The sequence below is a fragment of the Citrus sinensis genome, chromosome 5 (assembly GCF_022201045.2).
Source record: "Citrus sinensis cultivar Valencia sweet orange chromosome 5, DVS_A1.0, whole genome shotgun sequence".
Classification (NCBI taxonomy): Eukaryota; Viridiplantae; Streptophyta; class Magnoliopsida; order Sapindales; family Rutaceae; genus Citrus; species Citrus sinensis.
In genome coordinates, this window is record NC_068560.1 from 27,061,992 (window position 1) to 27,083,253 (window position 21,262).

The following is a 21,262-nucleotide window of genomic DNA, read 5'->3' on the forward strand; positions in this document are numbered from 1 at the left end:
ATGACTTTTAATAGTGTAATTAATTAAATAAGACAATTACAGTGACTGCAAGGCAAGTGGCAGCGTGGGCTTAGCTAGGCATGGACTCTGGTGGTCCTCTATGGCTGCGACTTCGCAATATCTTTCAAATAATGCAGCCCTAATTAAAATATTCCAATCAATAGAATTTGTTAGGTGGCTGCTTCTGCTCCCTTGAATATCTTTTGTTGTGTGGATGAATTAATTAGAATCTGATTCTAGCTCAGCTAGCTTCTAGATTATCATCTTCTGCTTCTCTGTCGCGGCAGCAGCCTCCTTTTGGATCAATTAATGCATCACAACCGTTTGAATCGTTTGCTGATCATCTTCTCAAAGAATAAAGGGAAATCTTGACTTTGAAGAAGAAGAAAATGAAATGCGCATCATGTATGCCTTTTTTTTTAAATCTTTAATTAAAGTATGCTGAGTTGTTGGTGGATCTTTGACTATTTTCGTTACCAAATTTGATGATATAAGAGCTTTAAATTTACTTTATACTATTGGCAAAACTTTTTTTCTAATAGCTGGATTAAAATATGCTTAATGGATAACCTTTCTTTTCAACGGAACAAAAAGTTTAATAATTGATAGTTACATAATTGAAAATATACATGACCAAGCCGAAAAATGAATCTCTCAACACAAGATAACAAACGATATAACGTCGAAAGTTGCATAAAAGAAATGAGAACGAGCTAAACGTGGACTATAGGAGTAATTACATCAAGATCCCTTAGTTTTTTAATTCCAAAAAAAAGAAGATAGTTTGTCAATTTGTATCAAATAGGTTGCTTCATACTGGTAGTCTATGTATCTACAAAAAATTGGAGAAACAACGTATTGCTGTCTTAGATAACATATAAGCTAAATACTTATATATATATATACCACTGCTATGTTACGTTGAGTGTAACATACACACACTCACAGCAACAATGTTAATGATGAGACTTGTTACTGTTGCTGTGAGTGTGTGTATGTTACACTCAATATAACATAGGATGACCCATATATATATATATATATATATATATAGGCCCATAGTATAGAGAATATTCTTACTCTCAACAGATTTAACATTTAAATACATTATATAAAAAAAGAATCATAAATTTCTTATTTGAGAGTAATTTTATTGCCTTTATTAGTGACTAAATCTTTCTTTATTTTGTCATAAATATAAAGGTTTGCTATTAAATAGTTTCAAATTAATGCCATACAATTCTCGTTAATTAAAACTTCAAATGATTTATAAATAATAATAATAATAATGCTAATGCTAAGTTACATATATATAACTTATAATTCTCTTACATGAATAGTGAATAGGCCCACACAATTTATTATTTATATGAGAGGATTGTAAGTCACGTGCATATAATTTAGGGGATCCTAATAATAATAAATACATGCTCTCGCGTATTCGTCGGACATATCTGGTACAGATGTAAAATATATTATTATTTTATAAAAAGAAGAAAAAATAGGGATCTAAATGTCATTACATGGGAATGAAGTACGTATTAATTAGGGTTAGCGCAGCCACAGAGTGACAAGCAAGCGCCCTTGACAGTCGTGGCTGACAGCGAGCAAGACGTCATCACTTCAACACCGGTTTAGCATTGATTCCTTTCTCTTTGTCTTTGGAAACTTCCTCCGAGCCACGTGGCACACCATCTTTGACCAATTTCCCTGTGTTACCACTCCTTCACACAGAACCTTCTCGCTGGGCCCCACGTCCCTAACACAAAAGACAATTCTAGATTATAATTTTTTTTTTATTTTGGTTTTGCCAAAATGAAAATAGTTGATTTTAGTAGGAAATCAACCGATAGCCCATGGAAATTCAAACATTAGTATTAGATGTTTACAAATTCTTCGTTTATAGGTGTTAATCCTTTTGAAGTATTATTTTTCAGCTACCGTAATCAAACCTAAAATTAAATTAACTATTTTTTTATTTAAAGTTTTATAGTATTTCTGATCATTTGATGGTGTATTTACTATTTCGTTCGTGTTAAAGTTTTATAGCACATGATGCTGTTAATAATATATTAAAAAAAATTAATCAATTATATAATTACCTATTATTAAGTTAAAAATCAGTTATTGACCAAGGTAAAAATTTATTACAAGAGAAAAGAGTCAAGGTTCTGAACTTTGAACTTGTTGTAAGTAGAAGGTACAATAATTTCTCGCCAATGGGGCCCACCATCTCCCACTCACTTTTTCTTTCTTTCTCTTGTCCGACACGCTCTCTCTGTTTGTCTCTCATATATATTCTCCTCGGCCACTCTCCAAATACATTTCACAAATCTCACCGCCTCCTTGCTCTCTCTCTCTCTCTCTCCAACTCTCTCTCCACATCTCATGCAATAATGGGGTCACGACTCTTACCCTACTCCGCGAAACATGGGACCAATCCCCTTTCTCTCCAGCTCCTCATGCTCCTCGTGGCCCACGCGCTCCCCCTCTCGCTCGCCCAGCGCAGCCCCGAGCCCCCGGGCTCCGTCGACCCCTACTCCAACATGAAATTCAGCCCCTCACTCGCCATAATAATCGTCGTGTTGATTTCGGCTCTCTTCTTCATGGGCTTCTTCTCCATCTACATTCGCCACTGCTCCGACTCCAGCAACTCCGTCATCCGCCCCGCCGGCGCCGGAGGCAACCGCTCCAGGCGCGGCGCCGCCCGCGGCCTCGACCGCGAGGTCATCGACACTTTCCCGACCTTCGTGTACTCGGAGGTCAAGACGCTGAAGGTCGGCAAAGGCGCGCTCGAGTGCGCCGTCTGCCTGAACGAGTTCGAGGATGACGAAACGCTGCGTTTGATCCCGAAATGCGACCACGTCTTCCACCCCGAGTGCATCGACGCCTGGCTTGAATCGCACACCACGTGTCCTGTTTGCCGCTCGAATTTGGCCTCTGAACCCGGTGAGACAACTCCTCAACCCAGTGAGCTGGGCTCATCCGAGGTGGATCTCGAGGCCCAAAACGACGCCGCGGTAGCAGCAGAGACTCCACAAGAAACACAACCACAGCCACAAGGCTCACAACCACCGGAACCTCAAGTTATCAGCGTCAACTTTGCTAATCAAACGCTTAATAGGAACCGTACACGCGGCTCGAGATCCGGGAGGCCACGAAAATTCCCGCGGTCTCACTCAACCGGGCATTCCTTGGTCCAACCAGGTGAAGACACCGAGCGGTTCACTTTGAGACTACCGGTTGATGTGAGGAAACAGATAATGAACCGAGAGCTGAACCGGTCCAATAGCTTGGTGGTTTTGCCCAGGGAAGCTAGTTCGAGGAGGGGTTACCGACCAGGCGGAGGAGGTGAAGGTAGTAGTAGAGGGAGAAATACTCGGTGGCTCGACCGGTCTTTCAAATCAGACCGGTGGGTGTTTAGCATGGCACCGCCATTTTTCCAAAGAGCATCATCGCTTAAGACTACAAAAGTAGCGGCCGATGATGCGCAAAGTAGTTCGGTTCAAGCGGCTGGTTCGTCGGGTGAGTCGAGTCGACCGCCCGTTTGAACGGCATATTTTATTTTTTTAGGTCTAATTTAATTTTAATAATACCACTTTTGTCTAGATTTGTATAATCTTTAAATTTTTTTTTCTTCATTTTTTTCTTGTATAATTTAATTTTAAAGACCAATGTATGATAATTGACAATCCTGAAAGAAGTCAATTTTGAAAAAGATGAGGAACTTAATTTCCATTTAATTCTTTTGTGGCAAAAAGAGAAATCACAAAAATGGATCATTAATTTGACTAGGCCTTACTTTGAAGATAATTAAAATACATGAAAATTATGAAAATTATTGTCAAAGTATTGTTGTAATTATGATTAAAAAATAAGTGGTGTTGTAATTATATAATATATTTGGCTTGAACCCCATGTTACAGTGATTTGAATACAGGGGAAGAAATTAATTGAATATGAATCACATTGTTTGATGTTGAATGATTCTAGAAAGACTTCAATTATTCAAACATCAAGGGATATTATAAAAATAATTTATTTTTGGCATTTTCATGGGAGTAGCCGATGAGCTAGGGCAACGGTCTATTTGTGGATGTGCACGAATTTTTTCTAGAATAAAATAAATTGATATGATGATGCGGCTGCGTATGCTTGCTTCAGTTTTATATTAATACACAAATTACCGAGCATCATTTTTCAAAAATATAAATAAAAAATTAATATCATTGAATTTTTTTTTTCAAAATTTGTTACAACACACGCAGATGTTATAATACAAAATCTACTGCAAATCCGAATTGTCAAACATTTAGAGAATAATTGTGATGGGTCCAACTTCGAACGTAATTGCTTTCGTGTTAGTTAATATATAAGTACATGCACTTTCACTACAATTGAATGTTAACTTATTAATGTAAGAGGTTATGAGCCAATGGAAGCATGAGCTCGAGTCCCAGCACTAGGACTTGACTCTCTTATATAATAGGGTTTTATTTGTTTATTCACATTGCGGTAAAATCGATCTCTCTCTAATATTAACAGTGAGTGTAGATCTCTTTCCAGCTTTAAGTTTAGGGGTCTATTTATCTCCTCACGTTGAAGTAGAATTGATCTCACTCCAATATTAACAATCACGGTAGATTTCCCTCCAATTTTAAGTGAGGATTGACCTTCGGGCTATGCTGTAATAGGATTAATCATGAGAATTAACATTCGGACTGTGCTGTAATAGAATTAATCGTGAGAGTTGATTTTCGAGTTACGTTGTAATATGATTAATCAAAAAAGTTCCGACTGATCTCTAATTGTAAATATTAGTAGAGTTCTAATTGTAATACATCAGTGTATCCAAAAAAAAAAAAAAAGGTACGGGGCTATGAGCATGCATGGCATTTAAGTTTAAAATTCAGTAAGAAAAAAAAATTCTTACAAGGTGAAAATTTGAGCCAATTTTCTACTCTCCCATTTTTGTTTCCGTGCAATTTCCTTGGACCCCTCTGTTATCGTTCTATCAAATTGCTAATTTGACAACAACCAGTTAGCTATAAGGCAAAGAATGCAATAAATTTTTTTTTTTTTAATAAGCAGTCAATCAATGATGAAATGGCTGCTTTGTGTTCGCTTCGTTCAGATATAAATATACAAATATTTGAGCATCATTAAATAGTTACTTTGGTCTCGAAATTTCTTGATGATGAAATGAAAGCAACTTCATGAGAAAATGCCCCACCGTACTCATATTGCATGTGTGCGTTCAATTTTTAGGGGCCGCCCTTACTACCTACATTTATTAAATCCCTCTTTCAAGTATGATAAAGACATTCAAGATCATTGAAATCTACCATTTGGGTTTATTAATTAATTTCCTTTCTTAATGTCACGTAATTACAGGCTTAGATTATTAGTTAAATAAACACCTTATACGTGTCATGTAAACCCAATATATGTGTACATACACATGCACATTTACTCCTCTCTCCCACCCACTTCCCGCAATTTTTAATTTAATTTTAATATCCTGTATCATATCCATTGATATTACTTATAATTACCTCTAAGTTAAACGTGCTTATTATTTTATAATTGGAATGAAAAAAATAATACAAGCTTGTTTGTGCTCCGTGTTACTCTAATTTGAATACTAAGAGTAATTTGTATCTGGATCAAATTGTTTGATCTTGTCTGCTTCCTTTTCAATTAATTAAAGTTTAAACACTGGACATTGATATAATATTTTTGTCATTTCTTGGAAGCAGCATATTAGCTTGGGCAACCGTCTAATTTGTTAATTAGCACTAACCTTTTTTCTGAATAAAGAAATGGACGATGATGTGGGTGCTTATTTACGTAGTAGCTTCCGTTTCAATTACGACATACAAATAATTGAGTATCGTTGAGTTATTTGACAGCGCTGGTAAATTTTTTAATCATAATTTAAAGTTGGCTTTTGAAGACTAATGATTGATTATTGATAGAATATAAACATAATTTTAATTTCCTAGACTTTGATTCTCAAAAAAAAAAAAAAAATTGTAATGGATTGTGTTACTATGGACTTTGTTGGATGTGTAAGATGAGAACGACACGACTTTTACTCACGTTAACGAACGACAAGGCGGTTTCTGTCGAGGAAATGCCTTTTATTCATTTTAGTCCAACCTTTCTGGTAAACATTACTTAAGTCCGAATTGCCAAAATACATACAAGTCCCCACAATGTTAGTAAATATCATTAAATCCCCTCCTTCGCGACAACCGTTCCCCCCCCCCTCTTACCAATTCGTTCACTGCAAACCTAAAGAACGGTAGAAACTTGATGGAAAACGAAGAACAAAACAATGAATCAGCAAAAGCACAGCCTCCCCAGAACAAGAAAAAAACAATAATCACAATACCATCATACCAAGAAGTCATAAATGCAACGAACCCGCCACAAAATCTCTTCACCCCATCTCAGTCTTTCTCTCAAGCTTTCTCTTTCATCAAATCCTCTGAGTTTTACAATCCTCCTCCTCCTCCTCCCGCTAATCCACCAACCACTTCCCAGAATCCCACTTTAAGGTTTCTTCTTTTTAAAAAATATATTTTTTAAAAATTCTTTTGATGCTGATGTTGTTTTTTTGTTTATGGGAATTGTGTGTTTATTTGTTTGTTACAGTCAAGGTGGTGAACAGAATGTGGGGACTGCTTCAGCTTCAGCTTCTTCGTCACAGTCCATTCAGAGCCGTAATGCAATTCTTGTCAGTCAAAGACAGGTGAGGTTGTTTAGTTGTGTATTTAATTTGTATAAAAGATCTAATTTTGTTGTGTTCCCTTGTGTTTCTTGAGCATATTTAGAGAAAGGCTAGCTAAAAAAATGAAAACTTGGGATCCAATTTAGCTTATTGGCTATGTGTACATGACCTTTTTTTCCTGTAGCTTGGAGTTTTCCAGAGTTTGGAGTGAACCCCTCCATTTATGTAACTTGTAGAATTTTCACGACTTTAATCATAGAATCTTTTGATTTCACCTTTTTCCCGTCAAAATGGAAGCTTCTCAGGGAGTTTTGTTTGTGTTCCAATGAAATTGTTAGGAGCGGTTTGGATTGATTAAATTGTGATTTGCAAGAATTAGCTCGATTGTGAAAGTTCTTTTCTCCTTATGCAGAAGGGTAATCCCTTGCTGAAGTATATAAGAAATGTGAGATGGGCTTTTGCAGATGTTGTTTGTGACTACTTGCTTGGGCAGAACTCATGTGCTCTTTATCTAAGGTTTGAACTTCTAAACAATGTCATTCTTGTCATTCTGTGTAAACATGATGAAAATATTTTTGTGCTATATTTCACATCCAATAGTTAAACTACTAATAAAGATAAACTGCTATGTAGTCTGTCGGTTTCAGCTAGTATTATGAATCAGCAAAGTTTTAGGTATTGGTGAATTGTTGAAGTAAAATAATCGACAATCCTTACAAATTGATCATTTTGCTAAGCTGAAATCCAGTTTAGATCGTACTTATATGCTTAAAAAGATTGATATTTAGTCTTGCTTGCATGGTTGCACTTCAGTTCAAGATACCTTCTATCATGTGTATATGCATGTTTTTATTCTGGATTTTCGCTTCTCAATGGAATTAGTAAGTAAAGGATGATATATGTGCTGTGGCATAACCCAACTAGCAATTTATGCATTAAGTAATCCATTTGGCTTTAATATGTCTGCTTATGGAACAACTTTGGGAATACTCCAACTGAGTTTGTGTTAAACATCTTGTTGATATTTGTATTAATTGCAATTGAAATATGCTCTTATGCTCCAAAATTCATCAAAGTAATTGCTTGTTACAGTCTTCGGTATCATCTACTGCATCCAGATTACCTATATTACCGTATAAGGGAATTACAAAAGAACTTCAAGCTACGCGTTGTTTTATGCCATGTTGATGTGGTAAGCATCTCTTAGTCAACTGACAATCCTTTTATGCCTTTTTAAGTAGTTGATTGGATTAATTATTTTAAATGAAATTTGGAACCTAGGAAGCAATAATAAGTTATGTCACTTGCTTGTTTATTTATTATTTTCAGTATATGAGATTAAGGATTCATTGTTCTCTATTTTTTTTTTTGGTTTGGGGGGGGGGGGGGGGGGAGTTGTTCAGGAGGATGTAGTTAAGCCTTTACTCGAAGTTACTAAGACAGCACTGCTTCATGATTGTACCCTGTTATGTGCTTGGAGGTAAATTCTTTATTTTTTTAATTTCCCTTTTGTTATAGAATAAGATTATATCTAAGATATTGGTCGTGGAATTAGGACTTCAACACTGCTGTCATTGTTTGATACTGTTTACTTCTTTTTTATGATGGCAATGTAGTAAGATTGTGTACATACTTTATAAATCTTCTGTTCAACAATGTGCTATTGTGGTTTCTTTGCACTTTGGGATTTGATGTTGTATACGAAGTTGGAGTATTTTTTCAAGTGACTTGATTATGATAAAAATTAAGAAACATGTTTATTGGGGTTGTTCAGGCTAAATATATATATATTTTTTGTGACTAAATTTTCAAAATTGTTTGTTTGTAGCTTGGAGGAATGTGGTCGCTACTTAGAGACTATAAAAGTCTATGAGAACAAGCCAGCAGACCTTATCCAAGGCCAAATGGATACCGACTATTTATCGCGGGTATCTTAACTTTTGAGGTTTCTGGCACTGAATAAATTTATGTTTGCATTGGCAAAAATCGGATCTTCAAGGACAAATAGCTAGTGTGTTACTAATTCGTTACTTTTTGGAGTGACTAATCTTAGATTCTGCTTCTTTTAATGTAGCTAACCCATGCCCTTACATCTGTTCGGAGTGTCAACAAGACTGATGTTGTCACCCTAGGGTCTACATTTGGGGTATGCTTCCTTGCTTTATTCACTAGTCTATGTGCTGGGGTTTGTATATGTTCCTGTGGGCCTAATGGACATCTGTTTTTGCAGTCTCTTTTGCATATCATGGATGCATCAATGGAAGACCTGGCTCGTTGCCCTGGCATCGGAGAGCGCAAGGTATTCTGTTCGTCTCCAAAGAGAGACGTGTCATTTGATGGAATTTTGTCCTTGTATTGTGTGATACACTTCTGTATGCTATCATCTGACTGATTGTGAATCAATTTATGGCAATTTTTAGTGTCTTTATTTAAAGGGTTCTATGTTTTGCATATTATTAAACCTACCTACTTTTTCATTTTGTTCCCCGATCAGGTTAAACGCTTGTATGACACTTTTCACGAGCCATTTAAGCGTGTAGTTTCCAGTCACCCTCCTATTCCGGAAACTCCTTCCCAGAAGGATGTTGAACGTTCCTCTGTGAATGAAGTAACAGAAGTGGAGAAAGACACAGAAGACGTAAACAAACGTAGGAAGAAAGAAACCGAATCAACTGTGAAGTCAGCCCTATCTGCTGCATTTGCCAAGTATGCTGATAAAATTGGTAAGAAGCAAATCTGTTCATCTCAGGTAGGGGAAACAAGTGTTTCCAATTCAGGCGCTGAAAATAGCAATTCCGGTCAACCGGACAGCTAAGTGATCGTTTTTTTTTTCCTCCAAAAATTCACAATAACCTTAAAAGCAAGTAACTAAAAGGAGAATTGCTGAGAATGTATAATGCATACTTGTGAAAGAAGCATGGCAGCAGAACTAACACATTCATTAACAATGCATATCTACTGGCTTCTCCGTCCTCCCTATTTAGATGATGTTGTTGGAGGCAGGCAGGAAATTCTTTAGCAAATTCTGTGCACCTAGTAAAATTTTGTACTTTGTAGGGTTGAGAAAAGCTGCACGGCCGTAAGTGCAAAACCTTAATTTATATGTATGTATAAATTTTTTAAGTTTTAACTGTTACAATATCACTGGATTCTCTGAAGCTGCAGTGTTTAACCCATTGTTTGGATTATGGTGAAGATTTGTGTGAATTAGAATTTGCCACATCATAGTAATCAATCACAAGTTTCCCATCTTTCCAGAAAGCTTCACATAATTGCATTTTGATTCTGTTCTTATCCTGAATATGAATGAAAGTGATGGGCCAGCTACAGCATTGAAATTTGCTGGAATCGCGACAACTTACTGCTATTGCCATATAATCTTTCTAGTACAACAGACGTTTGTAATTTTCTATTCTTTTCTTCTTTTTCCTCTTTTCTTTTAACATTTTCTTTTTCCTTTTCACATTTTGGACTTGCATGTTTCTTTTACTTTCTCCAGCATTTTCCAGTGTCATTTTCTTTTCCTGGTGTATATAGTCTGCATGTGGAAAAAGAAAAAGTTATTTTCACTGCAAATTTCACGAAAAAAGGAAGATACAAGTGCTTGTTAACATAACATATGACAAGATTCTTTTCTGAGGATTCGTTCTGTCAAAGTTTGAGCCAATAAGATAGTGATGATCCAATAGGACTGATGGTTGCCTCTTTGTTTTCTTTTTCATATGCAGATCGTGAACAATATTTGATTCTGAATTTTGCGTCGCAAGTAGACGAGCTAGAAAGTTAGTTTGCATAATTAACCCGATCGTTGATACAAAAAATATCCAAATACCAAATCCATCCATATATAAATAGAACCTATGCGAAGTGTATCATGATCTATAAATGAATATGTATGGTGAGTTATATCACTGAATTTGTAGTGATAGATACTAATAGATATTAATCATATGCTCCTCTCAATGTTCTAACGCCCACACCGGATACGGACCGAACTGTCTCACGACGTTCCGAATCAGCTCACGTACCCTTTTAATGGGCGAACAGCCCAACCCTTGGAACATCCTACAGCCCCAGGTTCATATGCACTGATGGAATTCTGTATTAGGTTTTTCAGTAATATTAACGGTTCATTTAGGATTTAGGATTGAGACGTGGCTTTTGAGCCATAGTTGCCACGAAATGGAATGAAAAGATGACGACAAAGTGATTGTGATTTTTTACGCAAACATAAAACATCAAAACAAAAAATATTTCCCAAACATATTTTAACTGTTTAATAGTTTGTGGGTAATTATTTACTTTGTTTTGGCCGAAAATTTTGCTATCTAACAACTGAATTTGACTCATATTTATGTAAGTTTTATAGCCTCATCATTCGCCATTTTTATGTTATGATCCTTGTAGGTTTGTTATTTTTAAATCATGACCCATGTGAAACCAAAATTTTAATTTCGCCATCGGTTATAAGATTTGGTAATGATAATTAAATAATTCAATAAACTCTGAGAAAACACAAAGATTTAAGTGGTTTGAAATATTAATTAATATGTCTACATTCTCAATGGTGATACTGATCATCCAGTATGTGATAAAAAGGTGTACAAAGTTAACAATAGCCTCTCAAATGCAAATAAAACAAAAAGAAACCGATCTCAACCCTCAAAATCAATCAACCCCCAGCAACTTAAAAAAAAGAGAGAGAGAGAGAATCCAATAGCTAATTACAAGTTACTGAAAATATATATATATAACGGATTAAAAAAGCACGCGCCGCGCCCGTCCCCCAATTCCTGCTCTGTTACGCCATTTACGTAATTCCTTTTTTGGCTGAAAATATTGTTTTCCCCAACAAAACAAATTAATCAGTTAGACAAATATATCTAATTATAATGGTTTGGTGACGTAATTATATCTAATCATAATTATATATATATATATATATAACTGGACATGCATCAGCAAATTAATGAAGAAGAGTAGAAGAGAGCAAATGAGAAGGAAAGCATATACAAATCATAAGTACTAACCAGAGTTAATATGATTCCTTTCCTTGTTGGCTCTGTTCACTGTTGGACTAGACGTTTCATCTCATGCACTCTCACGTCTGTCTGTTTTCGATCCGCTCTTAATTAATATTTTGTTAATTAATTGGCTGAAAATGAAAAGTTTCTTTAATATTTCATTAAGCAGAGAGCAAAGGAATTGACGACACACTTATAATAATTAATTTCTAAATTGGATTAAAAAAATAACAACTAATTAATTTTTTTAAGTAACATAGGAGCTCTAGAAAGAAAGAAGTTACCCGCGGCCGGGGGTGATTGTAATTGACTAATTGCAGCCGCGCGCTTTCAGCCAATGGAGATTTCGGGAATGTGGCGTATCTTAGGCCAGTCCTCTCCTGTCTCCTTTCTGCAACGTTCTTCTAGAATAGGACACCTCCTTATATGTAATTTCTGGAGTGTTGTCTTCTGAAGCAAGTGATCGGGCAGTGCTTTTAATTTACGGCAACTCCAAATAGTCAAGGAAGAAAGACGTGGCATGATTATGATTTCTCTCTTTATTGCAGTTTCGAAATCCAACTCTTCCAGTGCATTCATAACCCAAAATGTGAGATGTTTCAATTTGGGAAAGGCAATAACTGAGGAGCCATCCGTATCACTTTCTACTCCCAGAAATTCATTACCCACTCTTTTCACACTTTTCATTCCTTCAATTTCAAGATATTCAAGGGATGGCAATTTTCCCAAAGGAGGCAAATGCTCGCAATTTCTCCACCCGAAGAGAAATAAAAACCTTAAATTGGTTAACGACATGAACCAACTTATGGGGACAACATTCCTCCTCCCTCTGTATTCGTCTATCCGTAATTTCTTTAAATTAGGAGGTGGTCCCAAGGCTTCAAGAAGCCGTTCATCTTCATCCTCCTCATTCTCCCTCCTCCCAGCTCGTTCTTCATCTCCATCTCTTGAATGACCAAAATGAAGTCCCAATTTTAAGAGAGATTTCTTTTTCTCAAGTTCAGCCCTTCTAGCCTCCCCCGCATCTGACACATCACCCAGCCCACGTATCCTGCAGTCTCGAAGGAGGTTAAGCTTTTTAAGAGACCCAAGGCTACATGCTCTGTCATACCCTCCACCCACAACAAACTTTCTTACACTCCGAAGCCTGATTAACTCCCCAATCCCTGCCGGCAAGTATCTTAAAGAATCAGTCCCCTCATTGTGTAAATACATCAGCTTTCTTAACTTCCCAATCCCTCGAGGTAATTCTCTAAGATTTTTACAATGATCAACGTTTAAACGTTCTAAATTATATAACTCACACAACGTCTCGGGTAATTTTTCTATCTTCTTTTGACCGAACAAACTAAGGTATTTCAAATGTAACAATTTTTCTATATTTGTTGGAATTTTTTTGATGAAATTCGTATACAACCCCTGTTCACGCACCTCTAATTTTAATGCCCTTAAACAAGTTAATTTGTCAAATAATTGAGGTAGGATTTCGTTAGACCATGAATATTCACCACTTTCAACTAAGAGGCTGCGCAATCCTCGCAATCCTTTAACATTATCCCAAATAGGGATTGGAACCGAAGCCCCTCTATGTAAAGTTAACATTAAATGAAGGATTTTTGTCTCCCCGAAAGAGCTAATAGTTGACTGTTCACCACTATGAATTTCTACTGTTAAACATCCATTACTACATAAATATTGGGCAAAGTCGTGCACGATATCGTGCATTTTGCATTTATAGATTTCACCACCATAACCTTTGTAAAAATCCTGAAAGAATGAACGACTAGCTAAGATGTTGAAATACTCTTCACCAATATCCCCCATCTCTTTGGGTCCTTTCTCGCTAAGATAATCTTGTGCCATCCATAGTTCAATTAACTCTTCTCTTCGTATGTCGTAGTCTTTTGGAAAGATGGCACAGTAAGTGAAACATTGTTTGACCTTAGAGGGCAATTCATTGTAACTCAACAATAGAGGGGCCAAAAGGCCTCTCTCAACCTCTTCTAGTTCCCATATCTCACTCTCTAAGATATTTTGCCATTCTTTTTCAGTGTTTCTAGATTGCAGGAGACTAGCAATCGTCTTTGCAGCTAAAGGTAAGCCCTTGCACTTTCTTACAATTTGTCGACCAATAATTTCTAATTTTTCACATTCCTCCTTGGACCTATCAAAAAATGCTAACTGTTCAAACACCGACCAGCATTCTATTTCAGACAATACATTGACAGAGATAACATTAGTTGATCTCATAGTACGGGCAACTTTATCCTTACGTGTGGTAATTAAAATTTTACTTCCGTGGAGACCATTCTTTAAACATTTGTAGAATGGTTCCCACTTATAGTAATCTTCATTCCACACGTCGTCTAAGACAAGAAGAAATTTCTTCCCGGCAACACATTCTTCAATATGTTGCATGAGAGATTGAAACTCTACAAGGTCTTTGGCATAACCTGGCTTCAGAGACTCAATGATTGCTCTGGCGATCCTGAATTCATCAAATGGCTCTGACACACAGACCCATGTTCTTTTCTCAAAATTTCTTTCAACATCAACGTTGTTGTAGGCAAATTGAGCAAGAGTAGTTTTGCCTATTCCCCCCATCCCAACAAGTGAGATGATAGAGGGGCCTTTCTGTTCTTTACTACCCTCACATAACAACCTATCAACGAGTTCGTTCTTCTCTTTTTCTCTACCAAATATCTCGGACTCATCAATTGAGGAGATACTTGGTACTCGTTGATCCGCTCTCTCATTAGTAACATTCACAACAAAACCAAACATGTCTTTCTGTTTGGCAATATCATCAAGAGTTTCGTTGATTTCTTTTATCTTCAGAGCAATGTCACGACGTAAGACAAGTGGTTTGCAGGCAAAGCAAGATGCAGTAGGAAAGAAGGAACATACCTTCTTCTTAGGAACGAGAGCATCATTCTCGTGATCATCCTCTCCGTCGATTTGCAGTTTGAACCTTGCAGTGTTCCACTCACCCAACACGTCTTCCATGTCGTAACATGCGTCTCTGAGTTGATCGAGCCAGAGTCTGACTCTTTCCTCCTTCACTTGCCTTTTCTCTGCATCATGGAGCACAGCTTCAATGACGCGGAGATTGCTGGTCAGCTTCTTGACTTCCTTTCCGACACCCGTTACTAGCCTCACTTGTTCCTTCGCCTCTTCAACAGCCATTGAAATCAGCTGCTCCAAGATAGGGGAAAGGATCGCATCAACCATGGTGAAAAAGAAAAAAGAGAGAGAGAAGAAATTGATGGTGAGTTGTTGCAAAAGTAAGTAGCTAATTCTGAAAGAAATGAAGGAGATGATAATGTGGTGAAAATGTTGCCGTATTCTTTCAATTCTTATAGTACTGCGAGCAAAATTCCAATTTAGAAATATTTCATTTGAGCCCCCTGTGAAAGACGTTACTGCAAGCAAAATGGCCAGTGTGGACACGAAATATTGTTAGGTCCTACATCCGCGATTCACGCGGTATATCAACAAGTTGAAGAAAGAGAAAAAGTTAAAAAGAATACCCACTTGACTATCTTCTTTAGTTTGCATAATTAATTCAAAGGAAAGAATGAATGTTCGATTATATTATGAACAAGTTTTGCACAGAATAATATTATAATTCCAAGATTCACCTTGTTTAAATCTTTTCATATTAGTAGACTTCTAATATTGGGAGTTTAGAGTTTTATCTCTAACTATGACCGTGAAGTGTGAAAAATCAAATAATCTTTACTGCTAGTTTTGCAACAACAATAAATAACAAATCGTCGTTAATTATTTCTTATTATGTATAAATTGATCAATATAGAGCTGGATATTCACATATTCTTCTATTTTTAATCATTTTGAAATTTAACATAATTTTTTTATTTATTTTATTTACGGCATTTAAACATGTTATAAGTAATGGAATTTATACGCCTAAGGGAAACTTCTTCCATAAATGATATGAGAATGACGGATTGATCGTCATTACAAAACTACCTTACAATTGCAATATATGAACACTATCAAAGTCAAAGTTATAATAATTTAGGGGCCCAGAGGTTTACTTTTCTAATTACTTTTCTAAGGTAATCTATGATATGATATAAATATTTAATTATTCTCTTGGAGATAAGTCAATTAACTAAAATTTTTTAAAAAATATGTAAAGATAATATTTTATTATGTAATAATATTAGGATCTTAAAGTGCGTTTCGGTACTGTTTTTGTTTTGTTATTTTGTTTTTTAAGAATGAAGCAATCTAAAATTTGCTTGGTTCACTTGTTTTGAACTAGTATTCAATTCTAATATAGAATGATTTGTTTTAATTTTTCAACAAAGAAAAATAGAGTTTTTGAATTTTTATTCTTCAAATAGGTCCCACAACCACAATCCTACTAGCACAATTAGAAAATTAAAAACCTTTCACTTATTATATGAGTCAATGACCAATATTTACTTTATAGTACACTTTTTTTATTTGTTTAAGCGTTTGAATTTTTCTTTTTCTATAATGGTAACATATTATTTTTAGTAATTTTTAAAGAATTTTAATATTCTCTAAAAAAATAAACATATATAATGATTTAAAAAATTAGTTTGTTAAATTTTTTTCATTATAATGTTTTTTTTACTCTGATTCAATGTCTTCACTTTTTCACACAAACAATTAAATATTTTTTGACTTTTTTATTTTCAAACACTATGTTAAAAACAATCCACTAACGTATTTTTATTTTTCACTAAAAATTAATTATTTATAATTTATAAAAGTAAAAATAAAGATATCATGTGAAAAACGATACAAAACACACCTTTAGGACTTGAGTTTTAACCTAAATCAAAATATTATGTGTCACTCATTTATTAAATAATAAATATAAAATTATTATATTTTATTATTTAATTTAATTTAATTAATTAATTTTTTTTATTTTTACTTTCTCAGAATTCTTACGTAAATAATTAATTAAAGAAATATATTTGAAAATGATTGTGCGAGACAGCACATGCCCACCGGGGGCCTTATCCCAGTTGAGGCTTTGTGTCATTGCCATGTCTTTACAATTCACATACATATAATGGCAAACATTGGTAGCCAATTAAGGGATGAACTATACTACTCTACCAAGTAAATCTCGACACGTGTGCTCTTTCCCCCCAATTATTCTGCTGTCTTATTTTTTTTCCACTATTTAGAAATATTTAATTTTGAAAGAAGTTAATGTTATTATCTTTCTTTTATTCTTTATTTATTTATTTTATTATTTTACAACAAAAGAGTGAAAATGACCACTGTGGACCGGAAATATTGTTAGGTCTCACGCGGTGTATGAACTTCACAAAGTTTGCTCTCATCTCTTTTTAATAATTGAACGGGTTGTTACGTAATATATTATCGTGTCAGCAGATACATTGAGATTTGGAAGCATTTGCTCACAATCACCCATGAACTTGATACTTTTTAGATTGTTAGATCTGAATTATACATGCATCATTAGCTTAGAAATACCTTGATTATCTCTTGATTTTTTTTCTTTTTTTGTTTTTAAATATAACTCGTTTGCATAACTTTTTGAAAAGAAAGAGCGAACGTACAATTAAACTACGAAAAAATTGGCACAGAATATTCTAAGATTCATGTTGAATCACCTCATTTAAATTTTGTCATATTAGTACACTTCTGATAGCGGGAGTTTAATTAGAGTTTAATATCTTAACTTTGATTGTGAAGTGTGAAAAATCAAATAATTTTTTCTACTATTTTTTCAACAATAATAAATAACAATTCATCATCAATTATTTCTTATTACGTATAAATTCATCAATATATTCACATATTCTTCTATTTCTAATAATTTCAAAATTTAATATAAACTTTGAGAAAAAAATTAATTTGTAATAAAGTGTCATAAATAACAAAAATGATAATAGAAAGTCAAAATTGTAATGCGGAAAAAAAAATTGTAATGTGGAAAAAAAGACAACTTTCTATTTGTTTTATTCGTGGCATTTAAATATGAGGATGACAGGTTGATTGTTATTGAGAAACTACGTTACAATTGCAATATGTGAACACTATCAAAATCAAAGGTATAATAATTCATGGACCCATGCATCTGTATTTTTAATTACTCCGCGTAGAAGGCTAAAGTTTTACGATTAATTCTCAAATTCATTGTCAAAAGTGATTTGAACATTTCAATGAACAACACTTAATTTTCTTTTTGACAGAGCACAACATTAACTTGAAGATTCCTGGAAGTTGCCTGCAGTTCAAATCTTTTTCATTTGGACAAAAACCATCAATAATTTTCAAACTTAGAAGGTACTTATTTTTTTCGCCATAACCCACCCATCAAATTTTTTTTTCATTTAGTGTAACTTTGTAATTTTCTTAGATGATAGCTAGAACTGCCAATATCTTCTGATTATTGTTTTAAAAATCTCAGATGCATGCCCAATTAACAAATCAGTAGTCTCAGTTCGACAAATTAAAAACCAAAAAAAAAAAAATCACACAGAGACAATTGTTTGATGACTTTGTAATTGAAAATCAGGAGATGAAGAGAAAAAGTAACACACTTATGACCATCATTGCAGAGATATCATAGATGTTAGTATTAGTGGCAATTAATTAATAAGTAGTCTTACCAATTAATGGTGTGTTTACTTCATGGAATATGAAATGAGAATGAAACCTATGTTTACTTAGCAAAATGTAATTTGGGAATGAGAATAAAATGTGTGGGTCCCACATAATTTGGGAATAAGGAATGAGAATTCCATTCCCATGGGGGGTTGGGAATAAAAATGAGGGAATGAGAATGAAATATATGTTTACTTTTGTATTCCTCTATTTTTTCATATTTCCCAAATTACCCTCATTCAAATCACAATTAATTTTATTATTTTAAATGTCATTAATAATAATAATTATTATATTATTATTATTAATAATAATTATTATTAAATTTTTTTAACTTTATTATTTTAGTTATTATTATTATTAACAATAAAAATAATGATAAAAATAATAATTAATAAAAATAATTAATTTATCATTATTAACAATATTATCATTATTGTTGTTGTTGTTATTATTATTATTATTATATTATTATTATTAATAAAAATAATAATAACAATAATTAATAATAACTAAAATAATAAAGTTAATAAAATTTAATAGTAATAATAATGTAATTTTCATTATCTAGATACATGTATAAATATTATTATAAAAATGATATTAATTAAATAATAATAATAATAAATGTTAATAATGATAATATTAATAAAAATAATAATAACAATAATTAATAGTAACTAAAATAATAAAGTTAATAAAATTTAATAATAATAATAATAATAAATGTTAATAATGATAATATTAATAAAAATAATATTAACAGTAATTAATAATAACTAAAATAATAAAGTTAATAAAATATAATAATAATATTATTAATAATAATAAATGTTAATAATGATAATATTCAAAAAAATAAAAATAAAAATAAAATAATAACAAAATAATAAAGTTAATAAAATTTAATAATAATAACAAATGTTAATAATGATAATATTAATAAAAATAATAATAACAATAATTAATAACAACTAAAATGATAAAGTTAATAAAATTTAATAATAATAATAATAATAATAATAATAATAAATGTTAATAAAAATCATATTAACAATAATTAATAATAACTAAAATAATAAAGTTAATAAAATTTAATATTATTATTATTTTAGTTATTATTAATTATTGTTAATAATATTTTTAATAATAATAATAATAAGAACAGCAACAACAATAATGATAATATTGTTAATAATGATAAATTAATTATTTTTATTAATTATTAATACTATAATTATTTTGGTAAATTGATTCTCATTCTCATTCCTCATTCCTATTTATTTTGCCAAGTAAACACATCAATGACATTTCAGCACATTCCCATTCCCATTTGTTTTTGCCAAGTAAACATTGAAATCTCATTCTCATTCTTCATTTCCATTTCAGCCCATTCTCATTCTCAGTCCATTCTCACTCCACCCCATTCCCATTCCCATGAAGTGAACGCACCATAATTGTTTTGCACTCGCATTTAGGAGCTCTGCCCCGCCCTTATGTAATTCCTCTGCACAAAATTATTTTTCAAAAAATCTTAGTAGCATGCCCTACAAATCAATCACATAATGATTTGATGAAATTCTAATTGAACATCAACAAATGAAGATGAGAGGGCAACTTCTAAATCACATAATGGTTTAATACAAAATCTATTAAAGATCTGAATTTTCAAACATTCGAAGAACATTTCTAAGTAAATGTTCCTAAGACCTCTGTTAACATAAATTATTCCTTATAGATTTTGATGATAACAAACATGATTAAGATTTATTAATCTTTTAAAAAAAAGCTCAACATTATTTTCATCTATTTTGACAAGTTTCATAAAGTATTTTTATAAAGATTTGGAGTCAAAACAGTTTTCTTGCAAAAATAGCTCTCTGCAGCAGTTTTATGGAAAACGGCGAACCGACAGTGGAGATAAACGGCTCGCCGATATCAACCAGAACTGAAGTATAGCCTCTGGACCAAAACGGCTAACCGACAGTTGTGATAAACGGCTCGCCGATATCAACCAATAGCCTCTGGACCTAAACGGCAATCCGACAAATATGATAAACGGCTTGCCGATAGCAACCAGAAGTGAAGGGTAGCCTCTGGACATAAACGGCGATCCGACATCTAGTTAACGGCGATCCGACAATTTGAAAAATCAGCTCAACGGTCATATTGACCAGTCAAACGGCGATCCGATATCTATCTAACGGCGATCCGACAGTGTGCAGAAAGTCAATAACGGCTAGTTTTCAACTGCAACTATAAATAAGCTCATTCAAATCCAAACAAAGATTAATCACAACACGACCTTTGAGCAATTACTTGAGAATACAATCTTCATAAAGCTTTAAACACATTCGTTTTAATCTATTCACACATTGAGCATTGATTTGTAATCTTAGATATTGTGTGAGAGAAAAACAAATTTGTAATCTTTTACTTTGAGTGATTGTAAGTGTGGGGATACACTTGGGTTAAGAGATTGGGGATAATCTCTTGTTGTAAAGGTCCATTGACACCTTGGAAGTCAAGTGTAAGCATTTGAAGCCTTGGAGGCTTGCTTAGTGGAATCCTCAAGCCCGGAAAGCTTGGAGGCGTGGACGTAGGCAAGGTTGGCCGAACCACTTAAAAATCTCAGTGTTTGAATCTCTCTTCCCTTATCTTTTTATATTGTGATCATCTTAATTGTTATTGTTTTTGAATTTGATTTATAATTGCATTAAGTTTTTCATTAATATATTGAATAATTTTTAGAATCCCAATTCACCCCCCCTCTTGGGTTGCATTCTTGTATTTCAATTGGTATCAGAGCCTCGTTCTCTTGTTAAGACTTAATCGTCTAGAGTAAAAGATCCATGGC

At 33.6% G+C, this 21,262-nt stretch overlaps 4 protein-coding genes across 7 annotated transcripts in view; 2 read left to right on the forward strand and 2 right to left on the reverse strand.

The window, feature by feature from the left end:
* Positions 1-2,224: 2,224 nt before the first annotated feature.
* On the forward strand, positions 2,225-3,743 carry LOC102623318 (E3 ubiquitin-protein ligase ATL6-like). The gene has a single exon (XM_006471886.4). The coding sequence runs from the start codon at positions 2,397-2,399 to the stop codon at positions 3,549-3,551; it is 1,155 nt and encodes a 384-aa protein (XP_006471949.4). The 5' UTR covers positions 2,225-2,396; the 3' UTR covers positions 3,552-3,743.
* Positions 3,744-6,183: 2,440 nt separating this feature from the next.
* LOC102623615 (DNA excision repair protein ERCC-1) overlaps positions 6,184-21,262 on the forward strand; it is a 37,779-nt gene continuing 22,700 nt past the window's right edge. Inside the window, exons 1-9 of one of the 2 annotated variants that reach the window (XM_052442055.1) lie at positions 6,190-6,563; positions 6,661-6,757; positions 7,149-7,252; positions 7,829-7,928; positions 8,140-8,216; positions 8,565-8,664; positions 8,811-8,882; positions 8,967-9,035; positions 9,231-9,943. In XM_052442055.1, coding sequence (XP_052298015.1) covers positions 6,319-6,563; positions 6,661-6,757; positions 7,149-7,252; positions 7,829-7,928; positions 8,140-8,216; positions 8,565-8,664; positions 8,811-8,882; positions 8,967-9,035; positions 9,231-9,551 — 1,185 coding nt within the window. In that variant the 5' untranslated portion in view covers positions 6,190-6,318 and the 3' untranslated portion in view covers positions 9,552-9,943. Of the gene's footprint in view, positions 6,564-6,660; positions 6,758-7,148; positions 7,253-7,828; positions 7,929-8,139; positions 8,217-8,564; positions 8,665-8,810; positions 8,883-8,966; positions 9,036-9,230; positions 9,944-21,262 lie in introns of those variants that run through there. The other variant, XM_052442056.1, reaches the window with a different exon arrangement.
* On the reverse strand, positions 11,241-15,294 carry LOC102623907 (disease resistance protein RGA2-like). 3 transcript variants are annotated; one of them, XM_052442054.1, is made up of 3 exons: positions 12,045-15,294; positions 11,767-11,847; positions 11,241-11,566 (listed from the first exon to the last, which is right to left on the reverse strand). In XM_052442054.1, exon 1 carries the CDS (start codon positions 14,989-14,991, stop codon positions 12,091-12,093), a length of 2,901 nt encoding a protein of 966 aa, XP_052298014.1. In that variant the 5' UTR covers positions 14,992-15,294; the 3' UTR covers positions 11,241-11,566; positions 11,767-11,847; positions 12,045-12,090. The 3 variants fall into 3 exon arrangements, with proteins under 3 accessions (XP_052298014.1, XP_052298012.1, XP_052298013.1); XM_052442052.1 differs by having other exon boundaries at positions 11,767-11,891; positions 12,045-15,293; XM_052442053.1 differs by having other exon boundaries at positions 11,767-15,294.
* LOC107174541 (disease resistance protein RGA2-like) overlaps positions 11,241-21,262 on the reverse strand; it is a 51,734-nt gene continuing 41,712 nt past the window's right edge. The window contains exon 4 of the mRNA XM_052442051.1: positions 11,241-11,390. The gene's annotated coding sequence lies outside the window, so the exon portion shown is untranslated. The remainder of the gene's footprint in view (positions 11,391-21,262) is intronic.

Excerpts from the sequence above, each read along its gene's own strand:
- LOC102623318 (XM_006471886.4), top strand. The coding sequence starts at position 2,397 with ATGGGGTCACGACTCTTACCCTACTCCGCGAAACATGGGACCAATCCC.
- LOC102623907 (XM_052442054.1), bottom strand. The coding sequence starts at position 14,991 with ATGGTTGATGCGATCCTTTCCCCTATCTTGGAGCAGCTGATTTCAATG.